This window comes from Bactrocera latifrons, unplaced genomic scaffold (genome assembly GCF_001853355.1).
Source record: "Bactrocera latifrons isolate USDA-ARS-PBARC rearing strain unplaced genomic scaffold, ASM185335v1 scaffold_331, whole genome shotgun sequence".
In the NCBI taxonomy this organism is placed as follows: domain Eukaryota; kingdom Metazoa; phylum Arthropoda; class Insecta; order Diptera; family Tephritidae; genus Bactrocera; species Bactrocera latifrons.
The window spans coordinates 146,302-169,283 of NW_017536970.1; the positions used below are offsets into that span (position 1 = coordinate 146,302).

At 34.4% G+C, this 22,982-nt stretch overlaps 3 protein-coding genes across 4 annotated transcripts in view; 2 read left to right on the forward strand and 1 right to left on the reverse strand.

The window, feature by feature from the left end:
- The first annotated feature begins 704 nt into the window (after window positions 1-704).
- LOC108971262 (high affinity copper uptake protein 1) lies at window positions 705-11,237 on the forward strand. 2 transcript variants are annotated; one of them, XM_018937219.1, is made up of 2 exons: window positions 705-1,047; window positions 10,428-11,237. In XM_018937219.1, exons 1-2 carry the CDS (start codon window positions 976-978, stop codon window positions 10,890-10,892), a joined length of 537 nt encoding a protein of 178 aa, XP_018792764.1. In that variant the 5' UTR covers window positions 705-975; the 3' UTR covers window positions 10,893-11,237. The 2 variants fall into 2 exon arrangements, with proteins under 2 accessions (XP_018792764.1, XP_018792763.1); XM_018937218.1 differs by lacking the exon at window positions 10,428-11,237 and adding an exon at window positions 4,476-5,134.
- A 3,106-nt stretch (window positions 11,238-14,343) lies between these two features.
- LOC108971244 (paired box pox-meso protein) lies at window positions 14,344-16,920 on the reverse strand. The gene is made up of 2 exons (XM_018937191.1): window positions 16,917-16,920; window positions 14,344-15,603 (listed from the first exon to the last, which is right to left on the reverse strand). The coding sequence occupies exons 1-2, from the start codon at window positions 16,918-16,920 to the stop codon at window positions 14,519-14,521; spliced, it is 1,089 nt and encodes a 362-aa protein (XP_018792736.1). The 3' UTR covers window positions 14,344-14,518.
- Window positions 16,921-22,347: 5,427 nt separating this feature from the next.
- Window positions 22,348-22,982, forward strand: part of LOC108971248 — a 1,570-nt gene continuing 935 nt past the window's right edge. The window contains exons 1-3 of the mRNA XM_018937196.1: window positions 22,348-22,586; window positions 22,648-22,738; window positions 22,796-22,930. Coding sequence (XP_018792741.1) covers window positions 22,431-22,586; window positions 22,648-22,738; window positions 22,796-22,930 — 382 coding nt within the window. The 5' untranslated portion in view covers window positions 22,348-22,430. The remainder of the gene's footprint in view (window positions 22,587-22,647; window positions 22,739-22,795; window positions 22,931-22,982) is intronic.

Sequence of the window (22,982 nt, forward strand, 5' to 3'; positions counted from 1 at the left end):
GCGTCTATATAACTAATATCGGGATGTGATTGCATGTGGGTACCTTAATGAACCTAACAAACCTTATACCGAATATATCGGTCAGTGTATGAGTTATACATATATATAAAATTGCTTGAATCCAGATCTTCTGGTTGACGTTTTACACCTTGATAGGTCCTGGTTTTGATTCCTGCAAGTTGCAAGAGTGTAAAATATTCGGTTGCACCCGCACTTAGATCTTCCTTACTTGTTATTCTTAGTTTTCAAAAAGTTGGAATTTATTAATTTMATTTATCTTTTAATTTAGTTACCAATAATAATTATTTTTCAAAATTTGGTAGTGCATTTATCTTGTAATGCAACCGCTTATCATTCTTATCGTGGAATGACCTTTCAACAGTAGGCATTATCTCTCTATTTGTAACATTGTCTATCATTTACAACATTTCAACATTTGTTATGCGCTAATTTGACTTACACATGTATGTATATGTGTATGTATAAGTGTTTAAATGAAATCACAACAATAGCGCAAAACGATCGGCTTCTCGTCTCTTTTTGTACTCTTTTGCGCTGCAAAATTCAAACAACCGACTCCCAACCACACCGGCTCATTGTTGCTGTTGTGCTAGTATCTCTTATCTATGGGCGTAAATATTTATTCTCGCCACATTCGCTTGGATTTGTTGTAGAAATTTTTTTCCTTAAAAAAGCCCAAACTAGCTATATTGCAAACCAGTACAGGTCTTACCCTCGTTCCGTGTGTGCGCGYCTAGCTAGCTTACAGACGAATCGTCCGGTGAACTATCGACGAAGATTAGTGATCACAGTAGTAGTGATTGCGGTGTTTAATGCGACGACGYTCGCACAATTAATTCCACAGCTTTGATTACGTGCTCTCACTCCGCAAAGTTGAACCGCGATAACTTCCTAGTCAACCAAATAATATTAATCATAACAAAAACATTATAAATTGCAACAAATTTTATCAAAATGGATATGGGTCATACGCACGGTAATGATAACACAACGACGACGACAGCTTCTTGTCCTATGATCATGGTGGTAAGTCTATAAGTTAATACAAATTAGAAGCATGAATATATGTATGTATGTATGTATATCTTTGGAAAAAAAAATAATAAACATCTATGCTAAGTTATTTTTATATGTGCATAAGTATGCATTTATGTATGTTAGGGCGGTTAAAGCTGAGCTTTTAGTTGGTTTTGAGTACGCTTACTTTTGGACTCTACAAATTATCTCTTCTTCGCCGTTTGCTTATCAAAATCAAAGTTTGTCTCTTTATATATACAAATCGCTAATTTGAACAGTTCATACACTCTCATAGCAACGTAAGTACATATGTATGTATATATTATTGAGAACATTAGCGAAAGAGAAACCACTCAGTGTAATAAGCTTGATACAACGCCTAAATTAACTAAGATAAATATGTTCRTTTTTTATGATAGATATTATACTTCAAGTGACTATATATCATGTATATACATATGTATATACACACACTTCGTATAAGGTCATATTACAAGAAAAAGCGGGAATGCGTAAATTGCTTTTGCCTTCGAWTGCGCATTTTGAAATCGTATAATCAACAAAATCTATTTTCGAAAATTTAGAATTGATCAATGAAATCAAACCTTCACTTTCATACAAGAAAACATAATGAAGTAGAAACGGATAATTGGCAAACGCCTGACAAATTATGGGGTCCGACCGGTTTTAAGCTACCTGAAAAAGTTTCGGAAGCTTTTTCATGTCTGAAATGCATTTGGCGGTTTGGTTGCATTCCCTCAGTTCAAAATTTATGTGCTTAAGCTCATAAATTAGCTTTTTAGATATGCAGCGGCACGCAAATTAAAAAATACAAATAATATGAATGTGTGCTTAGAGAGGTCGAAAATTTCAGSGAAACCAATTAGCTAAGTTATAAGCTAACTTAACTAATAACTTCATTGTTTAGAGTCTCCATGTGAATAAAGGCTTAAATACTGAAAACAAACTAAGTAGTTTTAAAACTATAAAAATATAGTGTTTTGAGCCCATAATTTTTTATGATAGTAAACAATGTTWAGTTTCAATTATAATAGAATATTTTGTTGGCGCAAAACAAATATTTGTTTTTAAAATAAAGCATTATATGTGCAATTACGTAAATGTGAGTAGTCACAAGTAGAACTCAAAGTTAAAAACCTATACATATGTATACAGAAATAAGTATATGTATATGAGTATTAATATATTATAAGAGTTAAATTAAATAATTATAAGAGTTTAACGCAAATCTGATCCGAAAAATTTTTTAACAAACAAACTAAACATTTTTCGAGTTACACCTAAACTTCGATGACGAGATACCGGACTTCTCCGTTAAACACCAAAAAAATCTTACTAACGGGTATTGTCCGTACAAAGCCCCACGACCATAAACAAAATTTAAATAAATGGCGGCATTTTTGAAACAAGTTGAATTTTACCCAAAATTTTGGTAATATTTGGTCCATTAAAATTCGGTTTTGATCTAATCAAAAAACTGGTTGGTCAATAGTATATGGATAACTATATACAGATAATGTCAAAARATAGTGATAATGATGATCCGTCATCATAGAAAGATATACCATCCAACAACGACTCGAAATTATTAAAATTTACYTCCGATTTATTGACAACCGAGTTTAGTGAACGTGTTATCTCCCGAAATGGCCCAGTCAATTGGCTGCCTCGGTCGTGCGATTTGACGCCGTTATACTATTTCCTGTGGAGCAACGTCAAGTCTATACGAACATGCAAACCGTCTGGTCTTTTGCAAGCGTGACCGTGGTGACCATGCACAAAAAATCGAGYTCCATACATAATGGCATTGAATATACTTTCACAGGAATAAGGCATTTCATTGATATCTCGAACTGTTTTTGTCTAATTGAAAAACCCGTTACTAATCGGATACATTTAAGAAGTATGTAGCTAAAGAATTAGTTGATTACTAATTGTTAATTTTAGTATTTTATTTTAACTTATCGAAATCGTTATTTTGACACACCTACATAGATATATTTTTTTCCATTGGTATGCTCATAGTTTCCCCTTTTTAAGTGTAATTGAAAAACGCTTTGAAATTAATTTAACTAATTATATTATTAAGATCAATTATTATTTTTCTGACATTATATTTTATAAACAACTCAATTGCGATAACTGTCTAGTGAAGTTAACGAGATGCTCACTTATAAACATAAAAATCGAATGGTCGAGAATTTATTTTAATTTATTTCAAATAATTTCATATTTACTGTTTTGAAAAGGGTAGCTTTAACATATTACCAGGTTACGAAATATTGTTAGATTAAAGAAGATCGATCCGTAAAACGGCTACAATATGCATTTTCCTTCTTGTGTTCATATAATTCATTCGTCTTATTATAACGAAAAAAATTAAAAGAATTTGCCTTTTTTTTGACCTGATCTACTTCTTCAAGATGAATAATGAATACCAATTTGGAGCCTATRTCACAACTATTAGTGTAAAGAAGGAACGTTAAAATATTCACATAATTAATAAACATCTCTAGGGATTACGCTCAGCTACATACACATTCCATATAATTAAGAGACGCATGTACATACAGTATGTACTTAATCTCATGAAACTATTGTCGCTTCTGAGACAGGGAGATAAACCTTTCAGAGTACTTGATTGTTGACTGCGTTGCACTCCCGTAGTCCCTATCATGAACTGCTTAGCCCCAAGTAAAATACTGGAATTTATTAGACTGCTGGAAACAGTGGATTCCACCTGGGTATATTCAGTWAAAAATATGTATATTACACTATAAATCGTTGATTAATATTAAGGGGAATATGCAGTATAATATATATATATTTATATAGTTAATTTTTAAACAGATGAATCATAGTCGGTGGTGTGGTTTCATTTTTACTTTGAGTAAATCGATTTCGGAGAATACAAACTTTGGCTCTTAATTATGTATGTATATACTAAATCTCAGCTGKCTCACATAGATTAAATGTAGCATAAATTTAAATAACTCTGGATCTTAAGTAATTCATGGCAATTTGTGAAAAATCAGTGCAAAAATGTAATGTTTGCTTAAGACATTTAGTTATATTTCGGTTGAAGAGCCTTGGCCAGTTTTTTTTTCAGCAATTACTATCTGACTATTACTATGTATGTACAAGTAACTATAAATTGGTGTCGGAAGAGAGGTTATGGGTCYAAATTTCATTAGCTTCATGCTGAAAATGATATTGGTATATTTTTCCAAAATAAGTTTTAAATGCTTATTAATCAGAATATTGGTCATTCGCAACATCCTGCCACGCCCATCTCCTTTATATTGTGCATACTAACATTTCCACAAACTAGTTGGTATATTAAAAATGTAGGAACAGTTTTTATTCACTTCAAAAGCACTAATTCCCACAATATTTCTCTTATCTAAACTTCTTAGTTCCATGGCGGACATTGTGAGCGTATACTATGGAGCAGTTGGGTGGCCAGTACATACGTAGAATTCACATTCTCTTGCCTGGCATTTGTTTTGATGGGGTTTCTTTATGAGGCGTTAAAATTTATGCGCCAACAACTTATCCAACGTGCTGTCCGCAAAGAAGCTGAACGCATCAATTTGGAATTGGAGTCAAAAAAGATTGGCAGTAGCACCTCTGGCTCGATTGGACGTAATTCCAGAGAAGCTTTAGCCGACATACGTGTAACAAGAACAAATTATATCCAGTATGCAATGACATCGACACACATCATTACGTCACTACTCTTTTTCGTACAAGTCGCTCTCTCTTATTTGTTGATGCTGGTATTCATGAATTATAACTACTGGTTATGTTTGTCGGTGGTAGCAGGTTTAGGTTTCGGTTATTTCATTTTCGGTTGGTCTCAACACGATGCTTACGATAATGAGTGTTGTCATTAAATGATAAACACTTATTCAGTAAGCTTTTAAGAAAATGCTCTGTATAATTGAATTAAGTGTGAGTTATCGTAAAARAATATTTATATAGTTTTTAAAGAGGATTATTTTGTACACAATTAGATTAAAAACACGATTCTAAATATTGTATATAATATTTCTATAATATTTTTGTGCATATGTATATATTTTTACATTAAATTATATCCCAAAATTCGAATGAAATTTTGAAAGGTTTTTTATTTCTGAAAACAGTGTTGAAATTARTAAACTAACGAATAAAGTGGATAATATAATATGGTCTACTTACATATTTCTATGCAGAAGACTGAGAAATTCACAACGATGTTTTAATATTTGAGGCATATATTTGTTAGAGGGGGTCGATTTTTACTATAATCCGATATTCTTCATTTTTACTGTCATTGCTTAGTATGTAATAGAAAACAATTCTGCAAAATTAYGTGTTTTTAGCTGTTTAATTAAAGCCAGTCTGCCGGTAATATAATATAATATCTGAATAATCGGTTGTATGGGAGATATGAGGTATAGTTGATCACTATGGCTGATTTTGACAAGTGAACAATAGAATATTAAAATGCACCAATGTATTCAATTTCTTTCGAATATTTCAAAAACTGTTGAAAAAAAATGTATAATCCCTAAAAATTCACCTAAAAAATCGCTACCTCGAAACCGGTTTTCGACCTATAGACTTTTGTTCGAAATTGTTCAGAATGATCCGTAGAACATTTCCCACATCAGCGATTTTTTCCTTTTTTTGGCTCCCTGTAAATCGACCCGTTCTAATATTTTGAAAAGCAAAGATCTCAACTTTTCGAAATGCCGTATGATTCAGAATACCCTTATATTCGTAGAATATAAAAAGAGCGCAAACAATTATTTTTATCGCTTCTATAACAAATACTTGTAACGTATCTTCCTATTAATCATTATTCAGTTAAGAAAGGTTAAAAGACTTATCTTTTCCCATCTTAATCTTTTTATCTAAAATATCTTCACACAACTTTAATATACAACTACATGAGATAAATTATTTTAAATACCAGAAAAATCTTTTTATTAGTTTTCATTTCTTTGTTTGACAGCTATATTCCATAGTGTTCCGATATAAGCGGTTGCGACAACTGAGCAGTTTCTTTGGTAGAAAAGGACACGTGAAGAATAAGAAAACAACTGAGAAACTAATTCGCCGGCAGACGGACATACCAATTCGACTTAGCTTGTTTGCTAATCAGTTATACAAAAATGTCCTTTATAGGGTTCCGACATTTGCTTGGTGTTACAAACTTAATATATCCTGTTGAGCGTACAAGTATCACTATATAGTACTTTCCATATAATATTATAGTTTAATTCAGGCATATTTACTTTAATCTATAATAAAATAGGGATACTGTAATTTTCTTCATAAAAATTGTTTTCGGAAGTAGATGAACTAGTTTGATCTGATTGTGGTTCAGACTGATCTTTAAAAGCAAAAAGATTTTAGAATTTTATTTTCCGATAATAATGAAATTAAGGGTTTCATCGGGTAAAAAATAGCAAAACTTTTTCAAAATTTTTTTTCTCACATAAAAAATGAAATATTCTATTAGAATACTTACATAGTTAACAAAGAAATTCTGAAACTTTTGGAAAAAATATTTTAAACACGGCCAATGCGATGCCATTTTCGGTGACCGCTCGAAAAAAAGATGAGCCCGCGTTGGCAGGATAACTCTTTAGAGGATCATCTAAAGAGAAAAATACGTGTCTAAGCTCAAATTTTTAATGAGAACTTGGACGAAGGAAAAAAAATGAAAATTGAATTTTTGGCGTAAATTTTTACAAAAAAACGAAAATTTCGCGACATATTTTTTCAAATAATTGTAAACGGAAAAAAATCCTTTGTCTAAGTCTGTAAAAAACAGATATGTGTAAAGATCGGTTGAGTAGTTCTCRAGAAATCTCGCCAACTGACTTCAAAAACACTGTTTCGAGAAAAAAGTGTTTAAAGATTTGAGTGTCAATAAAAGCTAGCCTCGAGCGCACAAGTTCTCAAGGCTGTAGCGCCGAAACTATTAATCGGATCAACTAGAAAATTTAGGCCAATATTCTAGAGGTGTTGTAAACGTGTACGTATATTCGAATTTCGAATKTTTTGTGGCGTTATGGTGGTACTCATGTCCCTCACTTATGCCGACAAGCTCGGCCATTTTGAATGTTCATTTAATTGTTGACAGCTGCTTTGCTTGCACGTGTTTTGGATCGTCGTCGATTTTTACCTATTCAAAAAAATGGATCAAAGAACCTGTATCAAATTTTGTGTGAAAAACGAAATTAAGTACGCGGATGCATTCAGAATGTTGCCTGTGGCATACGGAGAAGCTACCTTGGACCAAAGCAACGTTTATCGGTGGTACAAAATGTTATCAGAAGGCCGAGAAGATGTGACAAAAATTGGCTTTTGCACCACGATAACGCCCCTGCTCACACATCGTTGCTTGTGCGCGACTTTTTGGCCAAAAACAACACACTAATGATGCCGCAGCCACCGTATTCCCCAGATCTGGCCYCCTGTGACTTTTYCTTSTTCCCTAAACTGAAGAGGCCCATGARAGGACGACGTTACGCTTCTTGACGAGATAAAGACTCGATGCCGGAGGAGCTGAAGAAGAAAAAATAATAATTTTTTGAAGTGCTTCGAAGATTGGAAAAACCGTTGGCAAAAGTGTATAATATCTCATGGGRATTACTTTGAAGGGGACCAAATAGATATTCATGAATAAATAAATAATTTTTGAAAAAACACAAAATTCGCGATACTTTTTGAACACACCKCGTACATATCTAGATGTGTACATATATATACTATATTGGCACCTTTGTCTTATTGTTTATATATTTCGTTTGTTTTTGGTCTAATTTTCCAAAAATACCAGCAAGTGTTTTTTGTGGTTTCAAGCTGTTATCTACAAACAAACAAAAACAGTATGATTGTACATGAACCTGTGCTGAATTAGTGTTCCTATTCAGTATTTAAAAACATCCGAGTTATTTAATAATTTCAATGAAAATTGTTTTAGCAATTTTGATAAAATTTAAAGAAGGAAATATCTATAAGTGTTTGTACTTGTTTCTATTGAATAATTTTTATATCCTGAACAGGGTATAATAAGTTTGCCACGAAGTTGTAACGCCCAGAAGAAATTATCGGGAGCCCTATAAAATATTGAAGTAAAATATCCGTCTTACTGTCTATCTGATAGACAGATATAAATCTGTTCACACGCCCTTTCTGAATATGCTACTGATTTGTTGGCACCGATATAGGTSGACTATAACACATAGCTGCTAATCAAACTGAACGACCGAAATCAAGTGATTGTATGGAAAATTTTTTAATTTGACAAATTATCTTCCTATTTGCAGAAAATTTCATGTCGCTCTGTTATCTTTTGTACTTCCGCGAGCTACTCATTAAATATTTAATAAATTACACATGTCTCCATTAGTTAATTAACTATTGTGTGCACACTGTGGTGTCAGCTGCTAATATTTTGATTTGTAATGGAAGTAGATTGTCAAGTGTTAGTAATTTCAAGAAGTAATTGACAGACAAACAGCTATGGTTTTAACTAATTGTTTTCGTCGTAAATAATTGAAATCATAGATATTTAAATATAAAATTTAATTATTAAAAAAGTCAAAGCAAAACTATTAAACGGTAGTTACTCTGTATAGAAAGCTCTTGCATGTGAAATAACTGGTTTTAATGTAATGTACATAGATCCATAATCAACTACATACAAGTATGAAGGGGCCAAAAGCTTTTACAATTTTGTGATTGCGATTCAAATGTTAGTGGTCTAAATGGTTTATGGTTGACAAAACCATACCTACATATGTACCATTTATTAGCGAAGAGACAAACTACTCTCAAAAATTGTTCATTACGGGAGCATGTTTTTGCAAAAGAGAAAAATATGCAAAAACAGGAGTTCATATTCAATGTTCAACAGCTGATTGTTGGTATTAATAGTTTCAATATCCCTCTGGTTTCGCCCATATTAAACTCGTATTTTATAAATTAACTATCTTTAGTGTATTTAATTTATTAACAATTTTCTCTTCTCAGCATAGCAATTTTGCATTTTTCAATTTTTCCTTAAGCTGTTTCATAAATTTGTCAGCGTACAACTCTCAGTTTCTTTTCAGAAGGAAATGTCATATGGCTTACAAAGCCTAATCCAGTGTGGGACATTACAAAAGAACTGACCTAATCGTTTACATTGTCTCGGAAAAAATCAAACTTTCTGTTGTTTTTAAAATACTATTATATGGAAGATGGGCGTGGAAATTACCCCATTTTTCATAGACTGGTGATTTGCATATCTCTCACTGAGTGGGACTAAGWTAAGGCTAATCAATAGTTTATAAGATAAGCACAAATTATCAATAAAAGCTACGCCCACTTTCTAAAAATTTGATAATTTGACATTATACATATATAATCTTAATAGTATGTGTGCGATCACTGTGTGACATTTTAAGATCAATTGTTTATGAGTTYTTTAAACAAACCCTCATATATCAAAGGACGATCCCAGTTTTTCCCTATGCCTAGTTTGGATGTCAAGGAATTGTTGATTGCTACGGATTTTTTATTTGTTTGAAGGAGAGACGAACAGTCGGGACAAATAGCATCTCTAAATATCTCGATTATACTGTCTCAAACTTCTTATTTTTCTTTACCGGCTTAGACCCCGCTCGCGATTAAAGCCGAACCAACAACAGCGTCAGTTCCTTTTTTCGCTATTTGGCGGCAATTCGAGATATCAAGTGTAGCCAGGTCCTTATCCACCTAATCTCTCCAACGGAGTGGAGATCTTGCTCTTCCTCTGCTGCCACCGGCGGGTACTAAATCAAAGCTGGAGTATTCTCTTCCATCCGAACAAGATGAAATAGCGAGCGCATATCTCCTATTTCCATCGACTACGGTACTCACCGTTGCCAATGCGCAAAGGTGGTGTGGTGTGGTCTTTGTTCGTCRGGAGAGGATTTTATTGTTGTTGGTTCCAAGAAAGGCGAAATTATCTACAAATTCAAAGTTATGACTGTCAACAGTCACGTGCGAGCCAAGCCGTGAATGGAACACTGTTTGTTTGATGACAGGAGATATTTCGAMACAATCAGACCAATACGCTTCGCTTCCTTAACAAGTCTGGAGAAAGCAAAACTAACGGCGCTGTTGTTGGGAATATTGATATACATATCATCGGTGTACGACTGCAGCTCTTTTGGAAGATATTATACTCTCTCTATTTAGCTCTGTACAAACAACAATCAGAAACTGATTGGCCTTAGCGTGTGTTATACAAGTCCTAAGTTTAATATTATTTTACAAACATATTATGTGAACTTTTCTTATTTAGTTATTATTAAATTTTCGGGTTTTTACTTTCATTTCAGTTCCACGGTGGTCATTGCGAGCGAATATTATGGCGCGGTTGGGTTGCCAGCACTGTGACAGAGTTTGGCCTCTCTTGTGTCGCTTGGTTTTGTATCGCGTTTCTTTACGAAGCACTGAAATTCGGGCGTCAACAATTACATAAGTATGCAGCACAAAAGGCGGCAGAAAGTATGGGGTTGGAGGTTGAACCGAGACGTGCTGCCCATCCTCCGGGTTGCACACATGCGCCAACTCCGTTGCCAGAGATTCGAGTTAAAACTAATAGTGATCATCTTTTTTCCATACACCACATCATCCAATCGCTGCTTAATGTRGTACAGATTATTATTTCCTACCTGCTGATGTTGGTCTTCATGAACTTCAATTATTGGCTGTGCTTGTCCATGATATTGGGCTTGGGTTTCGGTTACTTCTGCTTTGGTTGGATAAGGCAACAAGGTACCGGCACTGAATGTTGCACATAAAGCTGATCCAATTTATGTTTGGTTGTTTTCATTTTGAATAAAGATTGTTATGTTGAAAAGTAATGCATTTCAAAAACTGACTAAGTAGACTGTTTGAAATGAATAACTTTCGCGATTAATGTTATTATATAAGCTGWTTTAGGATTTTTATTTAAGAGCAAATTTTATACCTAAATTCTAGTTGTACCAATTTAAATGTATTCAGTTGTATTTAAAACAAATAATTTTTAAGTCTAGAACTGTTATATTTTTATGACAATCGAGTTGCTACTATACTTGCCCTGTTGTATTTTATAGTCGATTTTAAATAAAATAACATAAATGGAGCCTCGTCGGCTTAGAGAATTTTGTCACCTTTGTTGAAGTTGTTTAACAAATGTTTTCCTTTTTAAAGTAAATGTACGGAAATGTAAAACTCTTAAGAAAAATTTAATATTAGTACACATTTTTTATGTTTTAATTTCATTTACGGAYTAGAAAAAAAGACCATATACCACCTAAACACCTATTTAATTTAGATATATCTATCATCATCAATATCCATTATGAGTTTTAAGATATTCATTTTATTTATACCGCATTATTCAAGTGAGCATTTTTATCGGTTAAAAAAATAGGAAAAATTTCATATTAAAATTGAGGAAGTTAATATTTTGTGTGGGGTCACGCCGAGAAGCATCTTAGCTTCTTCTTAAAATTAAATACTGGAGTCAACCATAACAAACTACATGCCCAATTGACTCTGCGTACTGCAATCAATCGACATAATGCTAAATTATTCGCTGCGTGAAACAATCTCTTAATTGCTCAAACATTTATTGATTGAATTACATCAACTATGTGAGGGATGCGAAGGATGAGGTGGTATGCTATTGGTGTAAATTTTGACCGACGTGATCGCCTTTGGTCACTGTATACYTTGCGAATTTGTAAACATAAAATATTTTTAGTTTCGGTATTTAGAGGTTTTCGAGTCGACACATTGTTATCTAAAGTGTCTCAGAGCAAAMCCTCCAAAATGAACAATATGAAAGTTGTGATCGAACAATTATTATATGGATCTTAAGCCTGGACTTCAAATAACTGCAGCGAATACATGGAGCATCTAGATACCTATGTCTAGAAATATATACTACTGTGATCAAATTGAAAGGTGAATTTCCAGTCGTCATGGCGTCCGTCGTGATGGCCATCAGATAYTTCTTCTATTCAGCTTTTATATCCTCAATTGAGGCAAAACGGTGTCCTTGAAGTGGTTATGTGAATTTGCTGCATAGTCGGAAATTACACGAAGGTAAATCATACGAGTGGGGTAGTTGTGGTACGATATTAGTTGAAAATGTGGCGCAATGATCACGAATAACCAATGCAGTATGAGATGGCGCACTACGCACTTCTTTGTTCAATAATTCCACACATAGAAAAATCGAAGGATTCACTTTTAGAGAGCCACAAAACGACTTGTCTCTTAAATACTAATGAATTGTTTGACRTGAAATTTAGCTTAGATGTCACTAACAGTATTACCAACTTACAGAAAAAAATTTTACCGTTTCGAAAAACACTGGAAGTATAAATTAAAAATTCACCTTTCAATTTGATACTAAGTGCAGGGTTTAAGTTTACACTTCATATAATTTATAATAAAACCGTTATTAGTATACTTCACTTTCACATTTAACTGATTTTGGAAAATTTTTGTATTGAGAACAACTTTGTAGTAAAAATTACTTTTTGTATTTTTCATATAAGAAAGATTATTATTTATTAGCCAATATATTTTTTTTACCCAGTATAGGGTGTTTTACATACCACTCAGAATAAAATGTCGAATACCCTATAAAGTTTATATTTGTAAATAATCTGCACAACGAGCTGAGTCGATTTAGCCATGCACATCAGTCTATAAACGCGAACTAGTTCCTCAATTTTTGAGTTATCGATATAAAATTTACACACCGTGCATTTGTCGGAATTGTTAATAATGGATCGCTATATCGAATACCTGTTATACGAACGATCGAAATAATGTCCTTGTGTGAAAAAATTGTTTAGTTGATGARATWWCTTTACGAAATTCGGCATGGRCCAAGGCAATTATTAAGAACGGACTACTATAGGATATAGTTGACTTGCAAATGAACCTATCAAAAGCAAGTTGTTATATATGACCGTCCCCACAACAGTCAGCTCTACCTAACCGGAAARGACTCGCATTTTTATACGGCCTAGTGTGGCCACCATGATGATGATGACTGTCAACTAGACAGAATTCTGTCGCTATAATAACAACAAGTTCTTATATGACATATATAAATAGGATAACGATTTTTCTTGTTTTTATTGTTGTTGTTACAGCAAAATATTTCTTGGAAAAAAATGAAAATATATTAACAAAAAAATTGAAATTAAATTAAAATGCTGCGGTTAAGTTTTCGAAAAATAAAAAATATATGCGAAATTTTTATTATAGTTTTTATAAATGTGTGGCAAACAACCAAAGTAAATTTTCTTAAAACTTCACTGGTTTTCAATTTAACTTAGAGTATTCAAATAAATATTTTTATAATTGCTTAATTCAATTATGGCATGTTTTTTTCTAGATACAGTATATACGTATATTTATTTACATGTACCGTTATTCATATGAAACAATTCAGAATCTTAATTAATTTACAAAAGGCACTATATGAAACAAAAAAATATATTTAGTGTGTATATTTTTAAGAAAATTTTTAAAATTTTTGAAATAAAAAAATATTTTACGAAAATTTCGAACTAATTTAATCTCTATGTTTTTTATTTTATTTGGAATACTCATTTATTATATGATTTAAAATATTTTCTATAAAAAATTACTTTTATTTTAAATATGCAAAACTATTTATTCTTATACTTTAATAAATAGTCGTATACATAAATTAAAATATAACAAAAGTAACATGCGTATGTATGTGTGAGTAAGTTTAATATGCATATATAATATGTACTATTATTTTATTGTTTCTTTTTTTATTATAATTACACTTCATACAAAGATATTTCAAGTGAACGATTTTTTCCCAATGTACTTCAAGTGTTCATATTCGGTAGCGATCTTCATAATAATTAAATACAAATTAACAAAACACTGATAAACAATATAAAAATTTAAAGAGCTGCATTTGAAGTATATATTTATATATGGAGATGTCAGCAAAGCTTGCAAAATGAATGAAACTGAACGTAGCATACTTTTAGGCGTAAATTTTAGTTTGATTAAAAATTGTGGTGTGGGAGTGTTAAATAAACGTGGAACCAACTGTTTACTGGGTTTTTTGATATTTTCAGTTTTAAGTTCTTTAATTTATAAATTAAATTATGTTTGACATAGCACCCATACACTTACATATATGCATAATTACAAGTACGTTATACAAAACCACATTATTAAAAACACTATATAAAAATCTAAAAGCTAAAATAAAAATTTATTGATGATTTATTTGTTAATCTCCTTCTAATTATATATAGATTAATACATATATATTTACTTTTAATCAGCTAGCTAGCATATTTTTACATTGCTAAAGACGTTTCTTCTACAASTGTTTCCTGCTTATTCTATCATCGCCATAATGCAATTCTCATAACCCCGTTGCACCTGCCGCCATCATGCCACCATGATGATGATGATGCATACCAGTGTTTTGGAAATACATATAGTAGTTGTAGGGCTGCTGCGACGCCGCAGCCGCTGCCACAGCGACTTGTGTAGCTGCCGCCGCGCTGTTCGCCATGCCGTCGCAATCTTCAGCGCCCATGAGTTGTTGCGCGCCCGTGCCCATAGCACCACCCACCGGTGAAGCAGTCATCGGCAGACCTGTGGGCAGCGCGCCCATTGTRTTGCCCACCTGACAGCTGGCGCGCAACGCCACCGCTTGGTGATGMGCCAAAATATCGCTCACAGAGTGAGATGAGGGCCAGCAATGCGCTGCAGCAGCTGCAGCCGCCRCGGTGCGCAACTGATGACTGGTTTGTGTGGGCTGAGGGGGCGAGGGGCTGCCACACGAAACTGCCGTTTTCATGCTGTACGCGCTGTATGGCTGATAAATGGAATTGTAGAGATGGGGATGCGCATGCACTGCAGCGGCGGCGGCGGCATGTTGATGATGCGCCACTGCGGTCGAGACACCAGTGCTGTGCGCTGATGCGTGATGATGACCGTGCGGGTGGGCATGCGGATGCGTGTGATGGTGTGATGAAGCATTTGTGCCATTAGCGGCTGCTGCCGCCGCCACCGCTGAGTTGTGATGATGATGTCCAATAGCGCCAAGCTTATTGCGAAGTATGCGCGATATGGAACTAACGCTCGGCACATTCGTCTTATCACAGATGCCTTCAGTCAACAGACGATCACGAATTTCCCAAGCGAAAATACCGGGATCGCGCTGCTTCAATTCGCGTATGTAGTTYACTACTTTCGGTGTGGTGACGCGTGGTTTCGAGCCGCCTATAGCGCCGGGGAGTATAGAGCCGGTYTCATGGTAGCGCGCCAATATCTTGGAAACACAGCCATGACTAACACGCAACTGGCGGGAAATGTCGCAGGGTCGTATGCCGAGGCGTGCTAACTCCACAATGCGCATGCGCGTCGCATTYGGCAGTGGGCGTCCGTTCACAAATACGCCGCCAAGCTGATTCACTTCGCCGTATTGYGGGCACTGATTTTCTGCAATGGCAAAAAAGAGGAAAACAAAATTCTTAAGTATTTTGCGARCAAATGTACTTATTATATATGTACATACATGCATACAAATATAGGAAAACATATGCATCGGGAAGTAGCGAGTGAAAGTGTGTGATGCAGATGGATAAGGCGGCGGTTCTGTGGTATTGTTTTCTATTTTTATTTAGATTACTTGTTCATAGTTCATGTTGTTGTTCATTAGAAATATACATTTATGGTTATTTGCACCGCTTTGCAGTTGTGGGATAATTAGTTCGACTTCTGTTCGAAAGGCAGGCGGCAGGCGGCAGTTGTTTTGCAGGGCTTAGTTCCGAGAATTGCGGATGTGTGTAAATTGGCCGATAATAGATTGACTTTGCCATGGAGGCACGCGTTGCTTTTGTGGAGCATGTTTGTTTGCATTTTCAAGTATTGTTGGCCACTTCAAAACACACTATTTGTGAGTGTAGATTCTTACATACATAGGGGCTTGGTAGTAAGCTGCAGCGAACAGATGTTCAGAAAACTTTTTTCTTCGTATTAGAAATTTATTTTCCTTTTCTACTTGCAGCACTTAATTTTTTGCTCAGCAGAAAAGACGCACATAGTATAGAGTACGTTGAATAAGTTAGCACCATGCACATACATATGTACATACTCACATGAGTGTATGAATATGTAACGTTTGATATGGAAAGCAAGTTTAAAAGTGAGTGTGCTTGCTTTCAGAATGATGCCTMAGAAAAATAACTTTAAAAGTATTTATAGTATATTGATCAGGAATGCAGGGACTTATAATTATATATGTATGTCTATAATAATATTTTCTTATGATGTGAATTTAGTTATAACTAACAAAAACTAAGCAATTAATGTCAGCAATATTTAATTTTTTTTTAAATTTGTGTACACGATCTTTTATGTCGGTATGTAAGCTCTGTACCTTCCGATAACTCAAGTTACTAAGTTCATCATTCGACTAAAATGCCTGTCCTGCAAGAGACGTGGAAACAAAAAAAAAAAAAAAAAAAAAAACAAAAAAAAAAAAAAAAAAAGAAACAAAAAAAAAAAAAAAAAAACAAACACGGACCCAAATCTGAAGAATACTGCCTAATTGAAAAAATGCAAGTGTAATTTTAAAAATGCTATGGTCATTGCGAAACCGGAAGCGTTGGCAAGAAGCGCYATTTTTACTCATAAATACATAAGTGCCTTGCAGTCAGTTAGTCAAACCTGAAGAATACGGTGGATAGGAAAGCCATTTGTAGCCCGCTACTACCAAATTTCTGGGCYGTCGCGGTATGAACTTGAAATACCCATGTTCACAATGTGAAATTGGGGCGTTTTTCTGCAATTCCTCATCGACTAAGAGAAATAACTCGTCATGGTACAGCCATCTTGATCGTTTTACGCTTCCTTAAGTAATCGACATCAAGATCGCATCGAGTTGTTTGCACTGCCCATTGGCTCTGGTGGATATGCAATTCTTTGAATTTGACGAAACGACTCATAAAGTCCTTTGAATTGAGTCTGAGTGTTGTGAAGTTATCTAACGACAATGTTCGTTTTCCGGAGTGAGCATACATTTCAACCATCAAGCTCCTGTACCCTCGATGATGGAGCTCGTATACCCTCGYGGTATTTTAGGAGTATTCAGATATCTCGCGCACCTTCCGTCAGCTAACTTGAGATCGTAGACTTTTGTCYATTATCCTCTGTGCTGGTCTTATGTGAAACCTATTTATGGTTTATCAAAAACCGACGAGCAACGACGTTAAAACTTGAGGAAGAAGAGTCACGATAAACATCATCCAAACAATCTTTAATTTTACTGTTTTTCATTTCACGACTGTTTAAAATTCGCAAACATAYAAGTTTCCACACTCGGTCAAAACAAAACCAGATCTCCGAGTCGGCTGAAATGTTGACAGTCGCAGTTCTTTTGAGAGGCACGATGCCTAAATACTGACACAACATGGATGGATTGTGGGCAATATTTTTGTGTTAATTGCATTCAGATAGCAGAGCCAGGATTCTAGCCTTGAACTCATTAACTGTGAATAACCTCGCTATGAATTGCAACTCGGCATCGACTGTCTCTGTGTTAAGACTGGTATGGGTTCTAGGCCACAACGGAATCCCAGAAAACTGTAAAACTGATGAGCTAGCAAGGAAAGGCACCTTAGCTGCATTGCTGTCGGTAGAATGGGAGAGCGCCGGTGCTATTGTATTCTTCTTATTCTACTACTAAATAGCTGAGGTTTCGTGGAAGCTTGACCTGMGCATGGGCCATTTGATCGCAAGAGATCTCTTTGGCTTCAGTAAGTCTAGCCTCCTCCTAGGTCTGGGGCTTTTAATGGTCCATTGCCTTAATCTCGTCCACGCAGTAAGGCTGGGAGTCCTACCAGAYGCTATCTGCAAAACATGTATGGAAGAAGTTAAGTTGGAAATAACTTTACACTTACTTCTTGACTGWCCCACGTTTGAGGRGTCAATACGTAAATACTTGGGAGCGCATACCCCTAGACATCCCACCGAGCTCTCGAGAATGGAAATTAAAAGCCTTTTGAAATTTGTTGTGGTTACTAAGGGTTCTTCTARTTTATAAGTTCGAAAACAAGAGTYTTTCTTTTCTATGATCACATAAAGGACTACATATAGTAGTCCACGTGCGATCTTTGATAAGCCATATAACCTATCTTGAGTACTTTATTTATGGTAATTAGCTTAATATTAACMTGATATTGCTATTTATGAAAATTAGTATAAAATTCACCTGAGYAAAATTTTCATATCTCAAGCTTTCTTATATGTATTTACATGCAAGTGCTGTGTGCTGCAGCTGAAGCGATTCCCGAGAAAACTAAAATCTCTGGTCTCAAGATGAACACTTGTTGCMCTATGAACACAATGGTTAAAGCGCAAAGTACAAAACTTCTCATATTGAAAGTGAGTTGGCAAACAATTAAAGTTGTAATACGCTGGAAGGAGCTCAAGTTACACAAAAACGAAAACACTGAATAAAGTTAAGTGCGAGTAAATACAAAACATTATTACACCCAATTGTGCATAACATACACACAGATATATACACATATGCCCGGATGTCGTTGCTATTGATTGTGACTTTTACGAGTGACGGGCGATTGTTTGTGCTACTGTATTCATCAATACTGTAATGACCACAATAGTTGGCTATGAACCGTGACTAATGTGAAAATAGCCAATTCATGTGCCACTGTTCTGGATTAGCCGATCTATTTGCACAATTGATGTTGCACTTTTGAACGTGTGTAAACAAGTATAGACATATTCATATTTGTATATGTGTAGAGACGTGGGCAATTAAAGAGACGTAGGCAATTTACATACATTTTAGTTTTACGAGTATTAGTGGTGATATTTTTTGAAAAATGATCAAGGTCACATAATACTGCTTTTCGAAAKGTCAATATTTTAAAAGCATAATCAATTAAGAGTTGATATTCTTTGGTATTGGCTTGTTATTTATTGTAAAACTTTATTAGAAAAATTAGTTATTGCAGTTTAAATATTTCTACCAAATTTGATTATAAAATATAGTAGTTTTTGTACATGCCTCCGAATGTTCATTGATAACTGAAGCGAACAGTGTGTTGATTTGCAATAATTGATAGATGTKAATTGGTTTTCCAATTGATGTTATAATCGTAAATGTTTTATTTTCAGCTCCACAGTCCTCGGTTATTCGAAAATATTTTTATGTTTTCACAAATGACAGTGTGCTTTTAATAAAATAATAAATAGTATTATATATTTACTAAATTTACTTGCTGCTCTATTAATGTTTATTCTTTTTCGAAAACCATGAATTTTTCGGCTTCTGCTTTCATTTGCGAAAAGCTTCTGTAAAATTACCTATTTAAAKGAGTTATGTAAGTAGATTCAACTTTTTCTTCTTTCAGACATGAGTTCCTCCTATCTTCTTKAAAAAGGGAAGAATATCCAGTATCCAAAATTCTGTTTAATTTCTGTTTCTATAGAAAGTTTTTCTAAATATATGTTCAATAACGCTTGAAGGATATAAATAGGATTCTTTTTCATTGCAGCCAGAATAAGCTGTCAGTTAGACATCTTTTAGAGATCTGAGCTAAAATTAAGAGCTTTTTTCCTTAATTATGCAGCTAGAAAACATTGAAATTTTGGTTCAGATTTAAGTATAATTTTGTTGTGAATTAAAAGCACTAATAAGCAATAAATAACCATTGGACCTTATCAGCGTATTTTCAGGCATGGAAAATCAACAACTGACYATTTATTCAACACGACCAAAATMTTGGAAAAGAAWCGTGAAAAKAGGRCACACACCACCGCTTCATCKATTTCAAAGCTGTATAAAGAAATTTGAGCAATATCAAAAGTTCCGTTAGGATCGCGAAGGACCTCTTCCAGCCGTTCGGTACCAAACTTTCTACCTTTGGAGAAAATTATTAKAACTGCAGATCTGAATAGAGAAGGTACAATGTTCTACAAGAAAGTATAACTGCTAGCGAACGCCTTTCACATTCATCATAACAACCGCGCGCCGTTAGTTATGCTTTCTCCAGGGTGGACAAAGAAGCGAAGAGAATGGGTTTAATGGTGAATGAGGGCAAATCGAATTATCTGGCTCATCAAGCAAACAGTCGTCGCACTCGCGACTTGGCTCCCACAACACTGTTGACAGTCAAAAATGCGAAATTGTGATAATTTCTTCTACCTTGGAACCAGCCTAAACACCACCAACAATGGCAGCCTGGAAATCCAACGCAGGATAACTTTTGCCAACAGGAGCTAGTTTACGATAAACGTTGTTTACGCCAATAAAGAATATGAAGAAAAAGAATTGGTAGCATACTTTCTTAAAATTTTTGCGGACTTTTTCGTTTGTACGTGATTTTTTCAGTTTTDYTTTTATACTCTCGCAACAAAGTTGCTAAAGAGAGTATTATAGTTTTGTTCACATAACGGTTGTTTGTAAGTCCTAAAACTACGAGAGTCATATATAGGGTTATATATACCAAAGTGATCAGGGTGACGAGTAGAGTTGAAATCCGGATGTCTGTCTGTCCCTCCGTCCGTCCGTCCGTGCAAGTTGTAACTTGAGTAAAAATTGAGATATCATGATGAAACTTGGTRYACGTATTTCTAGGCTCCCTATGAAGGTTAAGTTCGAAGATGGGCAAAATCGACCCACTGCCACGCCCACAAAATGCGAAAACCGAAAACTTATAAAGTGTCATAACTAAGCCACAAATAAAGATATTAAAATGAAATTTGGCACAGAGAATCACATTAGCGGGGGGCATATTTGGACGTAATTTTTTTTGGAAAAGTGGGCGTGGCCCCGCCCCCTACTACTCAATCAAACTGTATAGAGTCGTTTTTTTTAGGCATTTCCATATACAGTTCAAAAATGGAAGAAATCGGATAATAACCACGCCCACCTTCCATACAAAGGTTATGTTGAGTCGCCTGAAATCTCGAKTATCACTTTATCATGCGAGAGTGTAAAATGTTCGGTCAGTAAACATAGTAAATTATATTATCTAATTATTATTATAGTTCTTAATTTATTACGTTTAATGAGTAAAACACAAATTAGCACTTCTGTGCTTTTACAAAGGTAACCCATTTTATTGTTGTTAAAGTGATACACCGACTAAACTTCGTGATTTAATTAAAAAAGAATAAAACAAAATATTAATTTCAATTATAGTGTAAATGAAATTAAATTAAAAAAATAAAAATTATAATTTTTTCATCGCATGTCAGTCTCTTACATTTTTCAATTGATTTATCTAAAGTTGAATGTGTTTTGTTTTTAATTTTTAATATTTTTGATTAATAACATTATTTCTAAATAAAAAATTTCTATATTGCAATAAAGTGTAGTCAAATATGCACAATACTTGAAAATTTTGAATGGTAAGGTTTGCGTGGCCACGAGTGTATAAATGTATTTGTGGTAATCGTCTAAATAAATTGGCATTACATTACTAAAATTGTACAAAACGGATATTGCATTCAATGACCATATTTGGTTGATATAAAAATCGCATCACTTTCGGTCTTAATTTTTAATTTTTGCAATATTATTTTATAAATATAGCGACCTCGCTATTGTTAAGATGGGAGACATTTGAATTTGGAGATGGCGTTTTAATTTTTATGCATAATTTTAATGCGATCAATGTCACTGTGCCTACTTTTGTGCGTGCAGCTGCATAAATAATAGCATTGCAGTCAGTTGAACGCACACACATATACTTACATATTTACATATAAATATAAATGCAACATTGAGACATTGCTTTAACGCCCTTTTGTTCTGTTAGAATTTGCTAAAAACAAAACGAAACTTTTTCAACAGTTCCACTAAATACTAGCGCATTAAAACACTTGGTTAGTGTAACAACAACTACGACAAGCGAACATTGCTTGCAACTTACGGCAATATATTGCAACATACCTAAAAACCTACTTGCATAGACACATAGAAACATATTTATTTAACGACATAAATTATCAACCTAAAGCAATAAAACCCAAAACCCATTTCTGTGAACATTCGCACAGACTTACAYACATACATACATGTGCAGCATGAAAATTTAGTCTAAACTACACATTTTCAAATGTTAATGTTGACAAAAAATGTAGATTCCGATATTCAAAATTCCTATATAAGCTTTGGAGTTGTCGCAGCCCAATGCCTAAGTACTCGTATCATAGCAACTGCTCACACGCTTCATAGCCATTGCAATACCCACAGTTGTTAAGTGAAGTCTGGGTGTGGAATTGTGCGCATAATGTGTGGATTTTATAAAATTATATTCCTGCTGATTTGCACTGGCGCCGTAATGGGGAAACGGGCAGAAGCAGTGTCAAAGCTTGATGATGCGTTGAAGGATAGAATCAAAATTTCAAATATCGCCGCGATCGCTGATGGCAAATTGGAGAGGACCGTGAGTGAACATATCGTTAAAAATTAATAATTTGATTTTGGTGATGTTCTTATGATTATAGAAACGCGGCTTTTTAGATTATCTGCTGTATGGACTTTATGAGTACTTCGATTATGGCGAAGAATCTGATTCCGAAGAGGATGAGAAATACTGTGAATATTTATTGAAGCACAGTTTTTTGTGTAATTTTTTTATATTTTATTTTACAGTAATTTGCCGTAATTGTACAATTCTYATTAACCAGTCAAATAATGAGAGGAGCCCGTTAACCGGACCATCAACCATACCAGCAAATATGACGGCAGGAATTGCACCGAACGGTAATAATGCGACTAATGGAGGAGGTGAGTATAAATTGCTGTAAGCAAAACCATGTGTTAATTATAAATTTTTTTT

Excerpts from the sequence above, each read along its gene's own strand:
- LOC108971262 (XM_018937218.1), top strand. The coding sequence starts at position 976 with ATGGATATGGGTCATACGCACGGTAATGATAACACAACGACGACGACA. Across the intron at positions 1,048-4,475 it reads CTTGTCCTATGATCATGGTG|TTCCATGGCGGACATTGTGA; the intron begins GTAAGTCTATAA and ends TAAACTTCTTAG.